The sequence below is a fragment of the Chiloscyllium plagiosum genome, unplaced genomic scaffold (genome assembly GCF_037043375.1).
Source record: "Chiloscyllium plagiosum isolate Xiang-an unplaced genomic scaffold, Cpla_swu_hap1 HiC_scaffold_1, whole genome shotgun sequence".
NCBI lineage: Eukaryota > Metazoa > Chordata > Chondrichthyes > Orectolobiformes > Hemiscylliidae > Chiloscyllium > Chiloscyllium plagiosum.
In genome coordinates this window covers 48,124,316-48,149,141 of record NW_028270139.1, presented here as the reverse complement: position 1 = coordinate 48,149,141, position 24,826 = coordinate 48,124,316, and the positions used below count along the sequence as shown (strand labels likewise).

At 40.4% G+C, this 24,826-nt stretch overlaps 1 protein-coding gene across 11 annotated transcripts in view; it reads left to right on the top strand.

Moving 5' to 3' along the window:
* Positions 1-24,465, top strand: part of LOC122551847 (LIM domain-binding protein 2) — a 294,021-nt gene extending 269,556 nt beyond the window's left edge. For 6 of the 11 annotated variants that reach the window (XM_043694446.2, XM_043694435.2, XM_043694407.2 and 3 more), the window contains one exon: positions 23,699-24,465. In XM_043694446.2, coding sequence (XP_043550381.1) covers positions 23,699-23,929 — 231 coding nt within the window. In that variant the 3' untranslated portion in view covers positions 23,930-24,465. The remainder of the gene's footprint in view (positions 1-23,698) is intronic. The other 5 variants (XM_087986727.1, XM_043694423.2, XM_043694398.2 and 2 more) reach the window with 1 other exon arrangement.
* Positions 24,466-24,826: the final 361 nt, after the last annotated feature.

Here is a 24,826-nt window from a genome sequence, read left to right as displayed (position 1 = left end):
TTGGTTTTAATTTTTCAAAAATCTCTTGATCTGGGGACGGTCCCATTAGATTGAAAGATAGCATGTTTAACATCTTTATTCAAAAAGTGAGGGAGACAGAAAATATGAAACTCCAGCCCATTTAGCTTAAAATAAGCCATAGGTAAATCTGTCACAGGAGTTGTTATTTAAAAAGTTATAGCAGGACATTTACATAAGGTCAAGGTAATTAGGGAGCGTCAGCATGGTTTTGTGGAAGGGAAATCGTGATTGACCAGTCTATTGGAATTCTTTGAAGAGGACTTGTGCTATGGTAAAGGGTGGCTGCCAGTGAATTGTACTTGGATTTCTTGGTTGAAAGGGTGGCACATCAAAGGTTATTGTAAAAAAGGAAAGCTCATAGTGTAGGGGGTAACATATAGCATGGATATCAGGTTGGCTGACTAACAGGAATCAGAGAGTAGAAGTGAATGGATCTTTTTCATGTCGGGAAGATGTAATGAATGGTATGTCACAGAAATCGAAGCTGAATCCTCAACTGTTTCCAATTTATATAAATGACATAAGTAAAGGGAAGGGAGATATGATTTCCAAATTTGCTGATGACACAAAGATAGGTAGAAAAGTCAATTATGAAGAAGATGTTATGCTTTTGCTGTACAGGTCACTGATGAAAACTCATTTGGAGTATGGTGTAATTTGGTCACCCTATTGAAGGAAGGGTGGAACTTCACTGAAGACAATTCAGAGAAGGTTTTCAGAATAATACCTGAATGAGGGGATTGTCTTGAAGAAATGTAGGATAGGCTGGGCTCATAACCACTCTAATTTAGAAGAGTAAGAGGTAACTTGACATAAAAGGTCCTCAGGCATCTTGACAAAGTAATGTGGAGAAGATGTTTCCTCTTGTGAGAGAATCTAGAACAAGCATCACCATTTAAAAATCAGGGTCACCCATTTAACACAGAGATTAGGTGAGTTTTTTTTCAGATGACTGAGTCTTTGGGAAGGTCTTCCTAAAAAGGTGGTGGAAGCAGCATCTTTGAATATTTTTAAGGCAAAAGTAGATGGTTCCAGTATGTTCCTGTGTTCTGGATGATGTCCAGCTTCTTGAGTGTCTTTGGAGCTGCATTCATCTAGGCAAATAGGGAATATTCCATCACACTCTGATCTGTGCCTTGATAGATAGTGAATAGACTTTGTGAAGTCAGGAAGTGAGTTACTCACAGCAGGATTCCTGTTAGAAGCACAAACACATACATACACATGCACATATACACAGACATGCATGCACCAAAATATCAAAGTGAACTGTGGATTATCTGCCATTTACTGGAAAAGCAATTAATTTTAGAATGCAGTGTCTAGCATAACTTTTCAAACCTGTCTCAGAGATTGCTCTCATATCCTTAATTGCTAGACAAACAGAGTTTGGCAAGAGGACTTGTGCTGATCGATGCCTAGCAACAGTCTCTAAGACTTTTGTTTTGATTTGCCATAGATTAGGATGCTGTCAGGTCAGTTGGAAAAGGATCTTCAATTTGGAATAGCAAATTCTGTCTGTCTTGAAATGTGGGAGTTGGAAGGAAGTTGGCAGGAGGGAAACATCTCTGTCTCTGAGTAAAAGGTAATCCTTTGAGGAGATATCTCAGTGAAGTATTTTCTGGGAACCAGAGAAAGTTCCAGAACTCAGCAGCATCTCTAATATCCTCACAAATGTTGAATATGAACTATTAATTCAGTCCAAAAACTTGACCTTCCACCTGAACTGACGGTCTTCCATTATTCTGGGACCATCAGAAAGTTGATCTTCTAGAGAAGAAACCAGAGGAAGTGAGAGTGGTCAACTTTTAATTTGGACTTTTGATCAAAAGAGTGTTGTTTTCTTCCCTATTTTCCCGTCCATAATATCTTTTCAAAGCTTTGTCTTGTCCGGTCTGTGTATGAATGTTTCTGTATGTTTGGATGAAAGGAGATATAATTTAGTTTTGCATTGTAGCTTAGTTGTTAATCAGTTTTGCCAATTATCTAAAGAATGCACTTGTTCTTAATAAACAAACTATCTCTGAGTTGATTAAACCCAGGTGGCCATTTAGTCACTCAATGAGATTCATCAACAGGAAGACTTCACTCCCTTCATGCTCAGCTGGTCTGCAACTTTAAAAGAAAAGATTTCTTTGAGCTGTAATGTTTGTAGCTGCACGAAGCAAATATTGCTTATGGAATTCTGTTATCTGCTGCATTGAACTATTAATTGTTCACGGTGTTCCTGGGAGACATAAGTTCTGCTAAGCTCTTAGTCCCAATATTTAGCTGTATCTACTGACTCTCAGGTCTCCTCCTGAGTCCTAACTGCATCAAACAACTCTTGGGGCTTCTTGCTGAATCCCAACTACACAGAATCAATGGCTTCAGTCACCATCTGAACAGCACATCAAACAACACTCCTCTTGCTTTGGAACTTACTTCTCATTCTCTCTCTCAAACTCATTTATTAAATCTACATGCCTTTGACCCTTGAAATATTTTAACTGACTTCTTGGAAACTATTCAACAAGCCCTAACCTTGTTCCAGGCATGATTGTGGCAATCAAATATAGCAAATATTGGATCATCCACTTCCCTGAATGTTACTATTTACACAGTTTGCTGGCATGCACAGCCCACATTCATCTCAAATGAAAGGGATTTCATCACAAATTGGATGAATTCAGCCCCAACAGCAATGCCATCCAAGAGAATGCAACCTGCTTCATCAGCATTCCACATACCACCTTAAATGTTAATTCACTCCACTACTGCATTGCAATAATTAGCTATGTCTACTCTGATACCATTTACCAAAGCTGCAGCCGTTACCATCTGTAGTAACAAGATGAGCAAATGCATGGAAGCACCATCATCTGCAATTTCCTCACCAAATCACTCACCACCCTGACCTGGAACTCTATTGCCATTCCTTTGTTGATACTGGATCAAAATCTTGTTGCTTCTATCCTGACAGCATTGTGGTAGTACCTAAAATACAAGGGCTGCAGAAATTCAAGAAGGTGGCTCACCCACCCTGATCAACAGCAATGAGACATCTCACAAACAAGTAAAAAAAAATTGTTAGGGAGAGAAGTAGATTTGGTGGATGAGGAACGTTTCAATTCTGTTCATCCAGTACTAGATGGAGAAAGTGAGGTCTGCAGATGCTGGAGATCAAAGTTGAAACTTTATTGCTGGAACAGCACAGCAGGTCAGGCAGCATCCAGGGAACAGGAGATTCGACGTTTCGGGCACAGGCCGAAGAAGGGCCTGTGCCCGAAACGTCGAATCTCCTGTTCCCTGGATGCTGCCTGACCTGCTGTGCTGTTCCAGCAATAAAGTTTCAATCCAGTACTAGATGTCATACAAGCAGAGACTTCAATAAATGGCAGTGATGAGTTGAGTTGGATGTCATCAGCACATACAGACTGACTCTGAATGACACCAAGGGGACAGGGTGAAGATGAGAGTTAGGAGGGGGCCAAGGATAGATCCTTGGACAATACTGAGTTAAGAGTGCACATAAATACAAATAAATATGTCAGAATGAAACGAGCTAATGTAGTTCCACCCACCTGAAGAGGCATTGGGGAACACCTGAAAGTCTGCAATCAGATCAAGGAGGGGTGGTTTATCTTGACATATTAAGGAAATCTTCAGCCAAGGTTTCTGCTCCTGACCATAAATCTTCATTGATTGTTGAAATTGCATGTAAGTGAACACCAGCATGAAACTAAAAATATTCACGAAAAGTAAGCATTTACATACAGTTAGTAATCTCTTGGTATAAACAGATTGCTTTCTCAGGATCATCATCATGTTTATTTTGCAATTAATCAATGAGTGAATAACTGAGATATTGGTCCTGAAATGGTAATGGTTGAGACATTCAACTTATGATCATCTGGATCAACATAAAGCCATAGCTAATTGTATATGCCTGATGGTCTCGTTTTCACATTTAAGATACTGATCAGTTCACAGTTGCTTCTGTGCCGATCATTTCCTTTTTTTTTAATGTTTTATGCAGCTGGCCGTGACCTTTACCAGCTGATTATTTATCTTTGATGGATTCTTGCCACTGAATTTATCAGTTGAATTCTCAGATTTAAACACAAATCAGGAATTTATACAATGATCAGTAATTTGATTTTGACTATTTATCTGGTTAAAGCTGTTTAATATTACATATAAACAAAGGTAAGGGGTATGGCTAACTTGACCATAGCTAAGTAGGGGAGGCAATGGCCGAGTGGTATTATTGCTAGACTATTAATCCAGATACTGAGGCAATGTTCTGGGGACCTGAGTTCAAATCCAGCCAGAAAGAAAATCTGAAATTAAGAGTCAAATTATGATGATGATGTTCATGAAACCATTGTCAATATTAGCAAAAACCCATCTGGTTCACGAATGTCCTTTGCGGAAGGAAATTGTCATCCTTAACTGCTATCTGGGCAATCCGGGTTGGGCAATAAATGCTGGCTGAGCCAGCAATGTCCACATCCCATAAATGAATTATATAAAAAAGACAAAGCAAGTTCTTGGTTTCTTTGGGTCATACACATACATATACAGAGACAGTATACTATGACAAAATGGAGTTCCAGCAATTTTTCACATCACAACTCGATTTAAAGCAATGTTATTCAAAATCTATAAGAAACCTGCATTTACCTCAGGTGTTGGTGAAGGACAGAAAATTAAAGGGGCTAAACCCCCAACATTCCAGTCTGTATTCCAGATGCATAAAGCCTCTCTGCCACAAATTTACTATCTGTGTGATGCCAATTATATATGATTTCAGAGTTAACAGCAACTTCTTTAATAAGAAGTAAAACACAAAAGTAAAATAGTATGAATGCTGGAAATAGTCAACAGTTTAGACAGCATCTGTGGAGAAAGAAACATCTTAACATCAAGTAAATGATCTTCAGTGAAATTGAGAAAAGTCAAAAATGTAATGGGTGTTAATGAAATGGAAGGTGGGTGGAGGAAGAACAAAATCCTGGCAACAGTCATGATACTTCAATACCCTGTTGGACAGTTTAAAATTTCCTAATTCTAACGCCTCCTGTCTTTACTCTCTGTATCATTATCCCACTAAAGTGGTCACATGGTTATCCACTTTTCGTTGTTCATTTCCTACCAGTGTCCTCCACTTGGTGGAATGTATTGTCACATTGAACAACTTCCCATTTAACTCCACTCATCTGCTCCAAAGAAACTATATCAATATTGAGACTTTGATGGGTCCTCATTGTGCATCGCTTTTTTTGAGTTTGGGGAATGTTTCTTGCTCTACATTTGTTTAAGCCTCCAAACCTTAACTCTTTTTTTGGTACACAAATGATAATACTGATGCCATTTCCTATTCCCAGCTGAAACTGAAAAGATTCATCTACTTTATTTACAATTTGCACCTTTCTCTTACATTATCATCATCCAACTCAGATACTTCCCTTCCTTGAATTCGCTGTCTCCATTTCTGATGATAGGCTATCATCAAATATCCACAATAAACCCACAGGAAGTTCAGCAACACCTTCTCACACCCTGCTTCTTCCGTTACATTCTGCTAATTTCCCTGTCTCTGTCATGTCTGTTCAGACGTGACTTCGCTAGCACTTCTGATATGTCTATATTTCCTCAACCAAGTATTACCCACCCATTTTAATTGACAGGATAAGTGACTATCCCATTTCCTACATTTCTGCTCTCACTCATTCCTTTCCTTCCTCCCTTCGTGTATGAGGATAGAGAACCTCTTATCATCCATCTCACAAGTTTCTGTATTTAATGAAGCTTCTTTCAATACCTTTGCCACCTCTAGCATTATTTCAGGAACAAATACATCCCTTGCCATTTTCTTTCAAGGGGGATGAAGTGATCATTTGTCCATTTATACTGGTCCATTCTTCACCTGTCCTGAACACACATTCTCCTTCCCAAGGCACTTCCCATGCAAACTCAGGAGATGCAGCCTTGACCCTTCTACCTCCAATTTCTTCACTCAAAGGCCCTAAACACTTCTCCCAGATTCAGCAGTGGTTTGTAGTTTATTGTACTGTATCTTCCACTCAAAATGCAGACTGCTGTATGATGAGTGATCATAAGCAGAATCAGGGTTAGGGGTAAACAAGCAATGCTATTTACTAGGGCATTGGCTGCCAAAAGATAATTTTAAATGACTAATATGAATTTTGCGAATGAGTGGGGTGGATGAGGTCAGTGGTTAAGGTGGCAGATGTAAGGGATGGAATGTGGTTATATTGATAGGAGAGCAGGCGGGTAGGGTGACAGTTTTGGGTAAGGTTTTTGGGTAAAAGATGGGTAGAGTAAAAGATGGTTGAGGTAATCAGGTTGGAAAGGGTTGTCAATTTCAGGGCTAATTAATCAAGGTGGTAGTTAGGTGATGAGGAGTATTCTGAGCTGAAAAATGTGTTGCTGGAAAAGCGCAGCAAGTCAGGCAGTATCCAAGGAGCAGGGGAATCGACGTTTCGGGCATAAGCCCTTCTTGAAGAAGGGCTTCCTGTTTCACCTACCTTGGAATATTTTTCAGTTTCTCTGTTTTTCATCTCTTTTCCAGTGAAAATATATTCCAAAATTAAAATCGTAGCTTTCATTTCTGAATGTCAGTATTATTCTGGAAAATCTTTTCTGGACTCTTTCCCTGACTAAGATCCTTGCTGTAAAAGGTTGCACTCATCAATGCCCTAAAAGATTCAATAGCACCTCGTTGCTTTTTTATTCAGTACTATTACGTATAGAACTCAGAATCCCTTAAACCTTTGTTATACTATCCTCTGCTCAGATTCGCACCTCTACAAATCCATGCATCTGGCACCACTGGATCGGAGTTCATCATTCCTTCTACTGCTTATAATTTACAATATATTTACTTTCATTTTCCAAACAAAATTTCCATTACCTTTCAAGTAGTATTTCTGCTTTTTTGTAGGTAGCCCCATTATCCAATTATAACATGATCAGTCTCTGTTGTAGGTTGTATTATTGTCCTTTGCAGACATTGGTGTGAATGAACTGGTTCAGGTGCTAGTGGGTATTATTGAGGTTAGCAGGCCTTTCATGTTCTTGTTTATTTTTACAGCGTGTATTCTTTAAAACAATCTTTTGTTTACATCATATCTTTTTGTAACTCGATGTCCCTACATATTTTTCTGATTAGCTGCAGCACTTGCTTGCCCATATGTATTAATTTTTTTCCCTGTTAATGAGATGAGTAGGTTTATTCATCAGTGTATTGCTAATTAGTAAGAGGCTGTCTTCCTCCATGCTGACATTCTGTTTATTATAACAGCTGGGCAATTTGGAACATTTTCTGCACAGATTGTTGTAAGGTTCCAATATGTTTATAGGTGACAGACTCTTTGGTAACAGATGGTAAATTTAAGGCTTGTTGGCAATCAGCAGGTTTTTGCTAATGACTTAATTACCTATGCAAATTATCACATTAGTATGTGCATTGTTATCTCTCTTTTAAAAAACTTTACCTAAATTAATTACAGTAATCAAGCAGTGGAACAAACACTAGATTGCTGGTGGCTGGAGGATTGAACGTCTTGCCAACTTTGGGAACAAGCTGATGGATTGCACAAATAAACTTGTTCAGCAGTTAATCATTCTCAGAGATGCAGAATTTCACTCTTAGACATTTGTAGCAGTTCAGAAGGTTAATACCCTATCATTCTAATACCCTCACCTCCATGCCAGCCCTGTGATCAGTAGTTAGTGTATTTGTTTTTTTTTTATTTTAACCTTCAAAATTCATATTAATGCAGTAATGAGAATCCATTTATTGTTGTTAATTTTTTTTGCTGAAACAATTTGTATTTTAAAGGGTTTTATGTATTATTGATTTCTTTTGCTTGTTGAGTACTATGTTTGTGGGTGGGCTTTTCTTTCCTTGGACAATACATAAACTAATTTCTCAGTATTTTACATTAATTCATTCCATTCCATCATTCCACATTATACCAGTGCACTGTGCCATGCATGGTATAATCCCTCATTAGTGACTTACAAATTTCAGATACGGGTTCATGGACTTGCATTGAATGAAGAAGGCTAGGCATGAGCTTGCAATGAATAATGGTAAACTGAAGGATGAATCACACTTTGTATTCTTACAATATCCTAATTCTCATGTGTTGACTGTCAGAAGTATAGATGAGAATGGATTACAAGCCAGAAACCTTTCTAGAGAAGGTGTTAAGATAGAAGGAGAAACGAGGAAACATTTTAAAAAAATATTATATTGGTACTATTACAGTCACATCATTGTTGATTAACAATTTTTCCTGTTATCTATAAACTAAAAATTTAGATGATATAATCTTTAACAGAACTATCTACATAACATCCCCATATCCTTTAAATTATCTTTGTTTTATAATACTGAAGCATTTCCCATTTCAATAATTACAAAATGTCCCTACCTTCTCCATTTGATAACTTTATGCACTCAGAGTTAATTACCAGTTTTCCATTTGATTCTCACTATATTTTTGAAATTTCTTTTCATCTATCACCACCTTTGAGCTCCTGATTTAAATTCTTTCAGTAAAGAATCTGAAGGTTATTTACTGGGGAGTGGGGAGGGTGCAAGGTTTCCTGAAAATGTGGAAGAATCTAACAGGGCTGGAGAAATTGGAGCCTTTCAGAAACTTTCTGGCAGGACCTCAGTTTTTTTTTTGATTTGTTTCTCACATGGCAGCCAAACCAACTGACAGACTGCCTGGTAGCTGGATGGCGAAATCATTGGCAGTGGGACACTGAGAACTGAGATGGGAAGGTCAACTATGGTGCCAGGTGGGTCAGGAGGGAGAATCAACGTCACCGCAGAGGAAATGTGGTGGAGAGGATTGAAATCATTGGATTTCAATCACAGAGGAGACGAGACTGGTAACTTGTTAAGGAAGAGGTGATGTCAAATAAGAGAGGTCAAACATTTTCTTGAGGAACTGTAGGGAACACTCATACATCTTTCCCGTAAGAATTGTTGAGAAAAGGCACTTATTTTTCAAGTTGCCAGCTTCCTCCTCCCTCACATTGCCAGCCGGGAATCTTGCACAATGGCAGGGATATTGAAATTGGAGTCCAAATTACATTGTAGATGCCTTATTTAAATATGTTAATGAAATATCTCACCTCGCCACGGTGACTCATTCAAATGCCATAAGACTTGCAGTATGTCAGGGTCACATATAGCATCTTTGATGTTTTAATTTCAACCCTCTTCCACCTTTTGTGGAGGAGTTAATATTGAGGCTAATATGTCTAAATATTTTTAAAATTGCTTTAAAAATAGTAGAAGAGAATACAGTTTAATTAACAGGAAGGCAATGGCCTAGTGGTATTGTCACTGGATTGTTAATTCAGGGACCCAGCTAATGTTCTGGGGATCCTGGTTCGAATTGTGCAATGGCAGGTGGTGGAATTTGATTTCAGTAAACATCTGGAATTAAGAGTGGTGTTGGTAAATGCATCTGGTTCACTTATGTCCTTTAGGATGATCCAGACCTACAGCAAGATGGTTGACTCTTAATTGTCCTCTGGGCAATAAATGCTGGTCTAGCCAGCGATACCCTCCTTCGGTGAATGAATAATTAAAAATATTTACTGTTGTTTAACTTTGTCATTTTAAATAGCAGGTTTTTCTATATATTATGAATGAATGATCTGTCTAATAGTTTTGACTGGAATATTGTGAATAAGATTTCTGATTCTCTTTTTGCTTTGAAATTATTTTAAAAACCAAAGGAAACAGTAAACAGCAACAATACAAAATGATGAAATAATTTTAAATAAAATAACATTTTGATACAAAAATGATAACAACTAAGTAAGTATCATCATCTTTTCAAGGAAGTTAGGGATGGGCAACAAATTTTAGCTTTGTCAGAGATGCTCAAATCCTATAGAGAATAAAATAAACTGCACAGAGTAGAGCTGGAACAAGTCAAAAAAGATAATGGGAATTAAGATACAAATAAGCAGAAAGAGTTGGTAGGAAAACAAGATGCTGGAATTCTGAATGAAAATACAGTAAATGCAAGATAGACTTAGTGGGTTGACAGCACCAAAGGAGAGAAACATGATTTGGGTGGCACAGTGGCTCAGTGGTTAGCACTTCTACCTCACAGTGCCAGGGGCCCAGGTTCAATTCTAGTCTCAGGTAGCTGTCTGTGTGGGTTTCCTCCAGGTGCTCCGGTTTCCTCCCACAATCCAAAGATGTGCAGGTCAGGTGAATCGGCCATGATAACTTGCCCATAATGTTAGGGAAATGGGCCTGGGTGGGTTATCCTTTGGAGGATCGGTGTGGACGAAGGGTCTGTTTCCATTCTGTAGGGAATCTAATCTCATTTCTGGCACCACATTTGAAGCCTAGCTGTGTATCAGGATAATTGTTCACCAGCCACGAATTTTGCTGATAATTGTTTGGAAACTAAAGACATCAGCTTTTGAAGTCAATTGGCATAGATGACTCTTCTTTGGAAATAGCATCTCACGTCAGATAATTGTTTGCTATTTTACATCATCACCTGCCTGATCAACTGTCAAGAATCAAGTTTCAAGTGCTACCTGTCCTTAGTAGTATTTTGTGTTAGAACCGTGTCTAAGTGAGTGCTACTTCTTCTACCATCCCCAGCATAGCATACCACTTTGTTATTGTGAAATATGTTCAAAAACTGTTCATTATGTTGAAAGGTTTCAAACAGTTGAAATCATTAATTTTCATTGAATGTCAGGAAAAGCAAAAAAAAATCAAAAGAACCATTTACTTCTGGGACTAAACAGGGTCAGCTTGCCTATTGTGCAACAACAAATTTATGATCAATGAATGATCACTTCATCCAACATACATCAATTTGAAGTGGATGTCCATTAAGTCCTGTCAAGCTTGTTGCATCCAACAATGCAACATTCCACCATGCTAAAGGTGATGATCAATCTGTTCCATGTCTTCATCCTTCTCCTCAGAAGACTGTTATTCTTTCCCAGCTTTTCAACATCCATCACAACCTTTTGTTTTGCTCCAGTTGTGCAAGGCGTTGCATGCAAGAATTGTGCAACACACTCTGTTTGACTGTACAACAAGGCCACTGCACACTCATGAAGGCTTCTCAAGAGGTTCCAAAGAACTGACGATGTCACCTAGACAGGGTACGAAACATCTGCAAGTCAACTTCCCAGCTCGACAAATGTACCCATGCCTACAACAACCGGCACCCGAGCTACAAATCTTTACACAAGCCTATCTTCCATTCCAGTGTGGCCAAGTGGCAGATATGATACATTATTTCTATACTCATTCTCATTCAGGGGCTATGTAACAGAATCATCAGCCATGGATGCAAGAGGTAACCTTGGTCTCCCATTAATCATCCTTGTAAGGCATCGTTACACAATGTTGTACAGTGTACAGGGAAACTATTGATGGAATAGAATCCATACTGACCAGGTTTCCTAAACTAAACTAGTCCTATTTGCCTGTGTTTGGCCCATATCCCTCAAAACCTTTCCTAATCATGTAGCTATTCAAATGTCTTTTAAATGTTGTAATCATACCCGCCTCTACCACTTCCTCTGACAGCTTGTTCCATACACAAACCACCCTCCGTGTGAAAACGTTTCCCCTCAGGTCCCTTTTAAATCTTTTCCCTCCAAACCTTAAACCTATGCCCTCTAGTTATGGACTCACCTACCTGGGAAAAGACCTTAGCTATTCACTTTATCTATACCCCTCATGATTTTGTAAACCTCCATAAGCTCATCCCTCAGCCTCCTACACTCCAAGGAAAGAAGTTGCAGCCTATCCAGCCTTTCCTTATAACTCAAACTTTCCACTCTAACATCCTTGTAAATCTTTTTTTCACTCTTTCCAGTTTAACAACATCCTTCTTACAGTAGCGCAACCTGAATTGTATGCCTTCAAATGTGGCCTTACACTTATTTTGTACAGCTTTAACATGACATTCACAGCTCCTGTAGTCAGTGCTCTGACTGATGAAGGCAAGAAAACCAAATGTTGTCTTCACCACCCTATTGACCTGTGACACCACTTTCAAGGAACTGTGTACCTACACCTCTAGGTATTTCTTCTTGACAACACTCCCCAGGGCTCTACCATTAACTGTGTAAGTCCTGACCTGGTTTGTCTTATTAAAATGCAAAATTTCACATTTATCTGCATTAAACTCAATCAAACAGCCCTCAGCCCACTGGCCCAGTCGATTAAGATCCTGTTGTATTCTTAGGTAACACAGAACATTACAGCGCAGTACAGGCCCTTTGGCCCTCAATGTGGCACCGACCTGTGAACCAATCTGAAGCTTATCTATCCTATACTATTCCATTTTCATCCATATGTTTATCCAATGAGCATTTAAATGCCCTTAAAGTTAGTGAGTCAACTACTGTTGCAAGTAGTGCGTTCCACCCCCTACTACGCTCTGAGTAAAGAATCTACCCCTGACCTCTGTCCTATATCTATCACCTCTCAGTTTAAAGCTATGGCCCTCGTACTATCCATCACCATCCAAGGAAAATGGTCTACAGTCCACCCTATCTAATCCTCTGATTATCTTGCATGTCTCAATTAAGTCACCTCTCAACCTTGTTCTCTCGAAGAAAAACAGCCTCAAGTCCATCAGCCTGTCTTCATAATACCTTCCCTCCATACCAGGCAACATCCTAGTAAATCTCCTCTGAACCCTTTCCAAAGCTTCCACATCCTTCCTATAATATGGTGACCAGAACTGTACGCAATACTGCAAATGCGGCTACATCAGAGTTTTGTACAGCTGCAGCATGATCTCGTGGCTCTGAAACTCAATCCCTCGACTGATAAAAGTTAACACACAGTATGCCTTCTTTACAACCCTATCAACCTGGGTGGCAACTTTGAGAGCTCTATGTACATGGACACCGAGGTCTCTCTGCACATCGACACTACCAAGAATCTTACCATTAGCCCAGTACTCTTTATTTCTGTTGCTCTTTGCAAAGTGAATCACCTCACACTTTTCCACATTAAACTCCATTTGCCACCTGTCAGCCCAGCTCTGGTTAGGCCCCATTTGGAGTACTGTGTCCAGTTTTGGGTCCCACACCACAGGAGGGACATACTGGCACTGGAGCATGTCCAGCGGAGATTCACACGGATGATCTTTTATAAAGTCTGGTTCATTACATAGCACTAGGTCCAAAATAGCCTGCTCCCTTGTGGCTCCATGACAAGCTGTTCCAAAAAGCCATCCTGTAAGCATTCCAAGAATTCCCTTTCTTTGGATCCACTGGCAACATTATTTACCCAGTCCACCTGCATATTGAAGTCCCCCATGATCACTGTGACCTTGCCTTTCTGACATGCCTTTTCTATTTCCCAGTACATGTTGTGCCTCTGGTCCTGACCACTGTTAGGAGGTCTGTACATAATTCCCATTATGGTTTTTTTGCCTTTGTGATTCCTCAATTCCACCCACACAGACTCCACATCATCCGACTCTATGTCATTCAGTGCCTAGATTTAATTTACAAGGCCACCCCGCTCCCTCTGCCCATCTCCCTGTCTTTTCAATAAGTTGTAAATCCTTGGATGTTTAACTGCCAGTCCTGAACCCCCTGCAATCATGTCTCTGTGATGCCTACCACATCATAATCATTCACGATGATCTGTGCCGTTAGTTCATTTACTTTGTTACGAATGCTACGAGCATTCAGGTAAAGTGCCTTAATGCTAACATTCTTATCATTAGAGATATTGGAAGTCATAAGATGTCCTAAATTAACCTTCCTTTTTGTTGCATTCCTAATCTGCCTCAAGGTTAAATCCACCTGCATACATGCTATCCTCCTGCTTATCTTTCCATTTAACTCCATACTGCCTGTCGCTTTCACTTTCCCTTCCCCCCAACTCAGAAGTTTAAAGTCCTACTGACCACCCTATTTATCCTCTTCGCTAGAACATTGGTACCAGATCGGTTCAGGTGGAGACCGTCTCAACGGTACAGATCCCCCCGGTTCCAAATCTGATGCTAATGCCCCATGAAATGGAATCCCTCTTTCCCACACCAATCCCTTAGCCACGTGTTTACTTCCCTAATTTTCTTATCCCTATGCCAATTGGCACGTGGCTCAGGCAGTAATCTGGAGATTATGAGGACCTGTACTTCAATTTCCTTCCTAGTGCTTGATAATCCCCAAACAGGTCCTCCACCCTAGCTTTGCCTATGTTGTTAGTCCCAACGTGGACCACAACAACTGGATACACCCCCTCCTGCTCCAATATCCTTTCAAGCCGGTCAGAGATGTCCCGCACCCTGGCACCGGGCAGGCAACACACCATGCGAGACTCCCGATCCGGCTTGCATAGGATATATCTGTCCCCCTAATTATAGAATCCCCGATAACAACTACTTGTCTTTTTGCTCCCCCCTCTTGAATGGCCTTCTGCACCATGGTGCCGTGGTCAGCTGGCTCATCCTGTCCAGAGCCCTTTTCCTCATCCGTATAGGAAGCAAGAATCTCATACCTGTTGGACAAGGTCAAGGGCTGAGGCTCCTACACTCCTGAACTCAAGTTCCCCCTACCTGCCTCACTTACAGTCACACTCTGATGTCCCTGATCACTAACTGAATGTGAATTACTTAATCTCCAAGGTGTGACTGCCTCCTGAAACAAAGCGTCCAGGTAACTCTCCCCCTCCCGGATGTGCCGCAGTGTTTGAAGCTCAGATTCCAGATCATCAATTCTGATCCGGAGTTCTTCCAGCAACCAACACTTGCTGCAGATATAGTCACTGCCATTCAAAATGGGATCAGCCAGCTCCCACATCATACAGCTACAGCACATCACCTGCCCAGCCATCTCTGCTTAGTTAATTACTTTATTACTTCGTATAGGTTTGAGTTGAAATACTTTCTGATACATCTCTGCTATAGTCTTTTTCTAAGAACCAATTAATAGATAAAGCATAAAAAGTAAATTTTTAACCATTCACCGATAAAGAAATAGAAAATCCTTACCTTAACAAACCAGAGTCCTATTTTTGGTTAGAGGAGGGTGTGGGGGTGGGTGGGGGTGTGTGGGAGACACAACACATGTAGTGTCTCGGGTTCAGCCACTTCCCAGATATATTACCAGCAGTCCCCTGGTCGTCGCTCCCACTCTTCCTACTTATTAACTAGGTTAGAGGAGGAGGGCGGGTGGGAGACACTACAGTTGTAGAGTCTCGGGTTTAGCCGCCTTGCTGATATATATGGTCACTGCTTTCCTTCCCAGCTGCCCCTCCGGTCCACGTGACTTCCTCCGCTGCTCCCACTCCTTCTCCGCTGCTGCTCGCACTTAAAATGCGAGGGAACTATAATTTAGGGGGGAACTATAATTTAGGTTCCCATCACCCTGCTGAATTAGTTCAAATACTCCTAAAGAACATTAGCAAATTTTCCCCCCAGGATATTTGTACTCCTTTGGTTCAGGTGTAGACCATCCTGTTGTAGAGGTCCCACCTATCCCAGAATGAGCCCCAAATATCAAGGTATCCAAAATCCTCCCTCCTGCACCATCCCTCCTGCCACGTGTTCAACTCCTCTCTCTCTCTATTCCTCACCTCGCTACCACATGGCATGGGCAACAAACAGACATAACAACTCTGTTTGTTCTAGCACTAAGCTTCCACCCTAGCTCCTTGAATTTCTGCCTTAAATACCCATCCCTTTTCCTACCTATGTTGTTAGTGCCGATGTGGACCACGGCTTGGGGCTGCTCCCCCTTCCCGTCAAGGATCCCGAAAACACAATCAGGAACATCACGAACCCTGGTACCTGCGAGGCAACACAGCAACTGTGAGTCTCTCTCGTTCCCACAGAACCTTCAGTCTGTCCCCCTAACTATGGAGTCCCCAATGATTAATGCTCTGCTCATGTCCCCTTCTCCCTTCTGAGCAACAGGGACAGAACCTCTGTCACCACCCTCTGTCTCCTCTGTTTAACTAATTAAAACAGCTGCATTATGATACAGCACTTTACATGCAACACAGTATAACCAAATGTGCTCTGCACCTAGTGGAAACCAGCTATGTTGGAAAGGCCTGCTGTCCAGGTTACAGCACTGATCTCAACTCAGGGAAAGGCGATGAATGTAGAATCTGTCACAAACTGCATCAGTAATACCCTTGATTCATTTGTGGGTTGAGGATTGTAAGACCTCAGCGGATCCTTGGAAACAGCCAGTTGCATAAAAATTACACTCAGCTATCACCAGCATGATAGGATGGCCATCCGCCATTTACATTCTGCAGCTGTGTCTCAGGACATCCTTGGTCTGCGGTGGGAATGCTATTCCCTCATTTGGAAGAAATGATATTGAGGATGATGGACTCTGATTTCCTGTGTCGTTGATTCTAGGTCTCCAGGAGACCTTCAGCTGCAAATGTTTCTGTGGAGACTGCTCAGCATCAGCTGGAGCTTTCCATTAGCCCTGGGCTTGCTGGTACTTTTGTTCCACCTTGATTTCCCTACATCACTGTTAAACCATAATGATGGTGGCAATTAGCCCTACTTCGTTGGATCAATTAATCAGGATTCCAAGTGGGAATATCAGAAACCTAACCGGGCTTTAGTAATGTAAGCAAATACCATTCGCAGCAGACACAAATGACAGTTAAGCAAAGGCCTTGATATGTTGGGACATAGAAGTCTCTGAAGAGGAGACTGTGCAATGCCTGTCTCCTCTGCATCTCAGTATGCTACCCCAAATTCCCAGAATTGATTTTCCCGACTTCACTTCTACAGCAGCGGCCCTTTATAACTTGGCTTGACTTTTGTGAATAGACCCGGAGGACTGAGTATGCCTCATCACCCTCTGACTGATTTGGAAGGATATCCTCAAATGATGGATAACAAGAGTCATCCTTGTCCTGACCAAGGACTAAACTCCTTAAATTTGGGGGCATGACTTGTTGGCTGGAGTATTTATCGTGTAAGCTGCTTTTGCAAGCTTCAATTGTGAATTTGATGTAGCAAACAGTTGTACAGCAAAATATCCAGCCCCTTAACTGATCACTGCTGACAACATGACAAGCTGTGTTTTTTTTAAGTCACTCATGGGCATCATTGATTGGCCAGCACTTTTCCGTCCCTAGTTGTCTTTGAGAAGGTGATGGTGAGCTGCTTTCTTGAACTGCTACAGTCCATGTGCTGTAGGTAGCCCCGTAATGCCCTTAGTGAGGCAATTCCAGGATTTTGACACAGCAACAGTGAAGGGACGACAATATATTTCCAAGTCAGGATGAGGAGTGGCTTGGAGAGAAAGTTGCAAGTCATGGATCCACTGCCCTTATCTTTCTGGATGGAAGCGGCTATAGGTTTGGAAGGACATAGAGTCATAGAGATGTACAGCATGGAAACAGACCCTTCGGTCCAACCCTTTCATGCCGACCAGATATCCCAACCCAATCTAGTCCCACCTGCCAACACCCGGCCCATATCCCTCCAAACCCTTCCTATTCATATACCCATTCAAATGCCTCTTAAATGTTGCAATTGTACCAGCCTCCACTACATCCTCTGACAGATCATTCCATACACGTACCACCTTCTGCGTGAAAAAGTTGACCCTTAGTCTCTTTTATATCTTTCCCCGCTCACCCTAAACTTATGCCCTCTAGTTCTGGACTCCCCGACCCCAAGGAAAAGACTTTGCCTATTTATCCTATCCATGCCCCTCATAATTTTGTAAACCTCTATAAGGTCACCCCTCAGCCTCCGACGCTCCAGGGAAAACAGCCACAGCCTGTTCAGCTTCTCCCTATAGCTCAAATCCTCCAACCCTGGCAACATCCTTGTGTAAATCTTTTCTGAACCCTTTCAAGTTTCACAACATCTTTCCGATAGGAAGGAGACCAGAATTGCACGCAATATTCCAACAGTGGCCTAACCAGTGTCCTGTACAGCCACAACATGACCTCCCAACTCCTGTACTCAATACTCTGACCAATAAAGGCAAGCATACCAAACGCCTTCTTCACTATCCTATCTACCTGTGACTCCACTTTCAAGGAGCTATGAACCTGCACTCCAAGGTCATGTCTAAGATTTTTGGTGAACTTGTGTGGTTCATCTTGTAGATAGCACACAGTGCTGCTTCTGACCATCATAGAGTCACAGCAATGAACAGCACAGAAAAAGACCTTTCAGTCTATCTTGTCCATGCCGATCAGATATCCTAAATAAATGTAGTAACATTTTTCAGCCTTTGGCCCATATCCTATAAATCTTTCCTATTCATTTACCCATCCAGAAACCTTTTAAATATTGTAATTAGACCAACCTACAACACTTTGGCAGCTTATCTATACACACACCACCCTATGCATGTAAAGTTGGCCTTTAGTTCCTTTTTGAATCATTTCCCTCTCACCCTAACTTCTGCCCTCTAGTTTTGGACTCCCCCACTCCAGGGAAAATACTTTGTCTATTCACCCTATTCATGCCCCTCATGATTGTATAAGTCTCTATTAGGTCACCCCTCAGCCTCCAACGCTCCTGGGAAAATAACCCGAGCCTATTCAATTTTCTCCGTATAGCTGAAACACTCCAACCCAGGCAACATCCTTGTAAATCTTTTCTGAGCCATTTCAAGTTTCACATCAACCTTCCAAAATGAGGGAGACTAGAATTGCATGCAATAACCAAAAATGGCCTAACCAATGTCCTGTATAGCCACTCCATGACCTCCCAACTCCTATACTCAATGCATTGACCAATAAAAGCAAACATATCAAATGCCACCTTCACTATCCTATTTACCCGCAACTCCACTTTCAAGAAACTATGAACCTGCATTCCAAGGTCTCTTTGTTCAGCAACACTCCCCAGGACTTTATCATTAAGTGTATAAGTCCTACTCTGATTTGCCTTTCAAAAATGCTGCACCTAACATTTATGTAAATTAAACTCCATCTGTCACTCCTCATTGGTCCATCTTTGCTATACACTATACCACCAATAGTTTGTCATCTGCAAACTTAGTAATGTACCTCCTATGTTTACATCCAAATCATTTACATATATGACCAAAAGCAGTAGACCCAGCACCAATCCTTGTGGAACACTGCTAGTCACAGGCCTACAGACTGAAAAATAATCCTCCACCACCACCCTCTATCTTCTACCTTTGAGCCAGTTCTGTATCCAAATGGCTAATTCAGTGGTGGAAGGAGACTATGCTTGTGGATGTAATCCCAATCAAGCTGGCTGCTTTATCCTGGATGGTGTCAAGTTTCTGGACTGATGTTAGACTTGCACTCATCCTTCACACTCTTGACTTATGCCTTGTCGATGATGGACAGGCTATGGCGAGTCAAGAGGTGAATTACTCACCACAGTATTCCTAGCCTCTGATCTGCTCTTCTAGCTACTGTATTTATATAATGAGTCCAGTTGAGTTTCTGGTCAATGGTGACTCCACGGCATATTCAGTGAAGATAGCACCATTGAATGTCAAGGGATGGTGGTTTGACTGTGTCTTATTGGAGAGGATCATTGCCTGGTATTTCTGGCATGAATGTTACTTTCCACTGTCAACTCAAGTTAGGAAAGTGTCCAGATCTTGTTGCATTTGAACATGGACTGCTTCAATATCTGAGGAGTCATGAATGGTATTGAACATTATGCAATCATCATTTATTATCCCCACTTCTGACCTTATGATGGAGGTAAGGTAATTGATAAAGCAGCTAAAGATGATTAGGTTGAGGACAGTAACTCAAGGAATTCCTGTTGTGATGTCCTGAAGCTGAGGTGACTGACTTCCAACAATCACAACCATCTGCCTACGTGCCAGGTATGACTGTAACCACTGTAGAATTTGCCATCTGATTCCCATTGATGCTATCTTGATTAAATGTGGCCTGTAAAGAGCTGTCACTCTCACCTCACCACACCTCTGGAATTGAGCTGTTTTGTTCACATTCACTCAAGGCTTAATGAAGTTGGGAGCTGATGTTGTCCTGGTGGAACCAAAATTGGCTGTCAGTGAGCAGGTTGTCGCTGAGCAAGTGGTGTTTGATAGCACTGTTGATAACATCTTCCATCACTTTACTGATGATCAAGGGCAGTTAAATGGCTAGCTTCAATTTGCTCAGCTTTTTGTGTATAAAACACACCTGGGCAATTTTACACATTGTTTTATAGATGCGAGTGTTGTAACTGTACTGGATAAGCTAGGGGAGCGGCCTACAGCCTTGCAGTATCCAGTGCCTCCAACTGCTTCTTGATATCACATAAAGAGAAGTGAATTGACTGACATCTGAAATTCTGGAGACCTTTGGAAGAAGCCGAGATGGATCATTCACTTAGCTCTTCTGGCTGAAGATTGATGTGAATCAGCCTTACATTTTGCACTGACATGCTGGGCTCTTCCACCATTGATGATGGGGATTGTTGTGGAGTCTCCTCCATCGGTGAATTGCTTAATTGTCTACCATATTCATGACTGGATGTAGCAGGACTGCAGAGCTTGGCTCTGATCTATTAGTTGTGGTATCACTTTGTTCTGTCTATCACTTGCTGCTTATGCTGTCTGGCGCACAGTCCTGTTTGGTGGCTTCACCAGGTTTGACACCTCATTTTTAAGTATGCCTGCTCCTGCTCCTGGCATGCCCTCCGGCACTGCTTGATGGTAATGGTTGAGTTGGGGATAAGCCAGACCATAATGTTGCAGATTGTGTTGGAGTACAATTCTGCTGTTGATGATCCACAGCACCTCGTGGATGCCCAGTCTAGATTTGCCAAATCTGTTCAGAGTTTATCCATTTAGGACGATGAGAGTGCCACACAACACAATGAAGGGTATTCTCAATGTGAAGGCAGGATTTCATCTTCACAGGGCAGTACAATATCACTCTTACCGATACTGTCATAGACAGATGCATATGCAGCTAGCAGATTAGTAAGGATGAGATCAGGTATGTTTTTTCATCTTATTGGTTTCCTCACTTGCCAAAGACCCAGTCTAGCAGCTATGTCCTTTAGTACTGCTACTGAGCCACTCTTTGTGGTGGATCGAAATCCCCCCCCCCCGTTCTTGTATATTTTACATCCTTGCCAACAGCAATGCTTCTTCCAGGTGTGTTCAACATGATGGAGTACTATTCATCAACTGAGGAGAGTAGTACATTGTAATCAGTAGGAGGTTTCCTTGTTTGTCTTTAACCTGATGCCATGAAGTCTGGAGTCAATGTTGAGGACTCCAAGGGCAGCTCCCAACTGTTCTGCCACCTCTGGTTGGTCTGTCCTGTCAGTGGGACAGGATATATCCAGGGATGTTGATATTGTTGTTGTCTGCACTAAAGAATTACTGTGAGCCTGTATGCTCTGAATGAGGTGGCAATGTGTAAAAAGAGTAAAAAATGTGTAAAAAGACAAGGCAAGGCAAAGATGCTGTGAGCATTTATGAAGTGAATAAGCACTAAGAAAGAATGTGATATGTGCCTGATCCTGTGCACAAAGCAACAGCCATAAGAATGAAAAATGTTAGTGTGTTCCAAAGTGCAGCATTAAAGTGAATAATTGTAAAGTAAGTCAGAGGCGTGTCATGATGATGTGGTGAGGCTGGTGCATGTCCGATGCCAGTGTCTGTGGACAGGGCTACAGGTTGTCCATTGAGCATGCCCTGAGTTGTTGGAATTACTGCCCAAGATAGAGTTTTGGAGGAGCAAGCTGGAGCTACTGTGTACCTCACCCGATATTCATGTTAGGAACTGTAATCACCTAATTTCGCTTTGTCGCATTGAAGAATAACAAACTCAATATTGAGAAGATGGGAAAAGATAATAATGAGGGATGTAACTGCATGTAAAGCAGCCTCTTACCACTAGCAGTGAGATACTCATCTCACCATTAAATCTTTGGAAAACTGGACTTGTTTCTATCCATGTAAGAGACTACTTTTTAAAAAATCTTGTCATATTCTCTGAACTGACTCCCACATAATTCAGGACTGGAAAATTCAGCTCAATGTTACAGTTCAGGTCAAGTGTCTTGAAAAGATCAATCTACTTCTAAGGTTAGATTTGTCTTGTTCCACAGATGCTGTCTGACGTGCTAAATTCTTCCAGTACTTTTTTTTTGTTATTACACAAAGGATTGAAATAGATTACAATTGTTTGCAGTTCTGTGTGTTGCTTTGTTTCCCACATTTCTAAAATAATTAATCTCTGAATCTCAGGCAAGTGGATTCATCTTAATGCAAAATTTAAGGGTTAAACACAAAGGTTTGTTGCTTGGAACAAATGTTTTTTTTTGTGATTCTTTTCTTTTCTACAGATAGGATGTAATTTGGACTTTCCTTTATAAAGACAGAACTTCCTCTGGGAATTATGTTTGATGATTTTAAGTAAATGTAACAGACTTTATGCTTGAATGAACGATATTCAAATTGATATTAATGATGAGATCTCAAAAATGTAGCTAGCTAAAGAATATTTCTAATGGAAACAGGTTATTGGAAACAGGTTGATGATATCTTTTGAATTTGAAATAATTACACTGACTTCTCAAGACTACACTTAGATTTTAAAAATTGGAAAATGTTTACCCTAGCTCTAATTCAAATACATCAGAATATGAGCTAGATAAATAAATAAAGAAAGAGTCCTGTTAAGTAAAGCAATGTTACCCTGACAACATATAAAATAGGCTATTTTATACCAAAAATATATTGTAAAAAAGTAATTTATCAGGTGCAGTCAAGTTTGAAGTTTGTTTAAATAGATTCAAACCAATTCTATGTAGAAATGCAAATGAAATTTCACCTCTGTTTATACTTCCTTTTAGAAATAACTGAAAAATAATTTTGAGCTGAAAGCCTTCATTTTCAAAAGTTTGCTTTGAATTGCTTTTCATATAATATTCTTTAATTCCACAATTGTTATGTATCTACATTTCTGAACAAAGCATAAATGTTGTCAAGTTGTGTGTTTTCTTTTCAAGCCTTAACTTGAAAGTATTAATTAAATTGCAGTAATCAGTAGGATTATACTTATGTGTTTCACATGTTATGAGAAACGTGCAAGACCATTAATCAGATTTTATCTAGTGATACTCTAGAAAATTTGCGATGAACACACAGAAAGAAAATATAACGGTGATGATATATGGAAGATATACCATTAAGTGATAAACCTGGTAAATTGCAAATGGCACATGTTATATATTTGAACAGCATTTGTTTCAATGGTTCTTTTCTTGCATTAAAATATGCTATAAACAGAGCAGATGCACCATCTAGTGGTCACTGAATGCAGAGTACCTTTACTTGCAATGCTGCATCAAATTTTGTTTGGCATCTAAGGAAACAGGTTAAAATGTGTTTAAAAATAAGTTATATTTATAAAGATTAGGAACTGTTGTATCCGATTAACATTTGACAAAATAGTGACTTGCTTAATACATGCTGTACAATTTTGTTGAATTGTAAGTAGAGGTAGTTGGTTGACAGATTTGAGTTTTGTTGGTTAAGTGAAAGATAAAGTTTACCTTAACTATCAATCATATCAAAAGTTATGGAATATGTTTACCAGACACACCTATATTCCAATTCACAGCTATTCAAACAAAATCTCTGCAATGTTTTACCACATGACTATTTGTTCCTATTATAGGATGTTATGGTGGTGGGCGAACCTACGTTGATGGGAGGAGAATTCGGGGATGAGGACGAGCGACTAATCACTCGATTAGAGAATACACAATATGATGCAGCAAATGGCATTGATGATGAGGAAGATTTCAATAACTCTCCTGCACTGGGAAGTAATAGTCCCTGGAACAGCAAAGCCCAGTCCAGTCAGGAGAGTAAATCAGAAAATCCCACACCACAAGCCTCTCAATAAACCAGAACATATCACTTTTATTAAAAAAAATTTTGTGCTTTTCCTCTCTGACCCGTCCTTTCTTCATGCTGCACATGAACGTTTCTTGTTTGAAAATGTTTGCAGTCAGCAGTATTAAAATATTAAAACTTCTACTTTAATTTAGTAAGTTCATATTTAAAGCTTTAAAAACCCACTTGGTATTATAAGCCATGCAACCCATTATATTTTGTGGGAATTTTAGTGTGACATGTTTGTGGTTTCTTTGAATTGTTCCTAAGTTTGAACAATTGCTATCATGGAAATCTGGTAGTGATTATCGTTTATATTCAGGTTTTGCTGGAACCTTTGCTGGTCCACCTTTTGCTTGTGTATTTATGTAAGCTTTTTGTAAGAGGCCTAAAAGATAATTTAGAGCAGAAACTATTTCATTCACATAAATGTTCAGCACAATATGTGAAAATTAGAAATGAGTCTTTGTGTCATTATACAGATGTATTTTATGTATGCTTTGCCATTAATTAAGTGTGCCAATAAACAGTGGTAACATAAATTGACATTGTCTGGAAGTAGTTAATCACAGTTGAAAGGTTTTCTACTCAGTCAAGAGAACTTACATATAAATAATGATAAAATATTGATAAATTGACTTTTTTCTGTAATATGCATAACTTAGGTTGCAGAAATATGTGACAGATGTAATATAGCAATGACCCAATGTGGGCAGCACAGTGGCTTAGCAGTCAGCACGACTGCCTCACAGTGCTGGGGACCTGGGTTTGCTTCCAGCCTTGGGTGACCATCTGTGTGGAGTTTCTACATTCTCCCCATGACTTGTGGTGGAGGGTTGCTTTTCAGACTGGAGGCCTGTGACCAGTGGAGTGCCTCAAGGATTGGTGCTGGGTCCACTACGTTTCG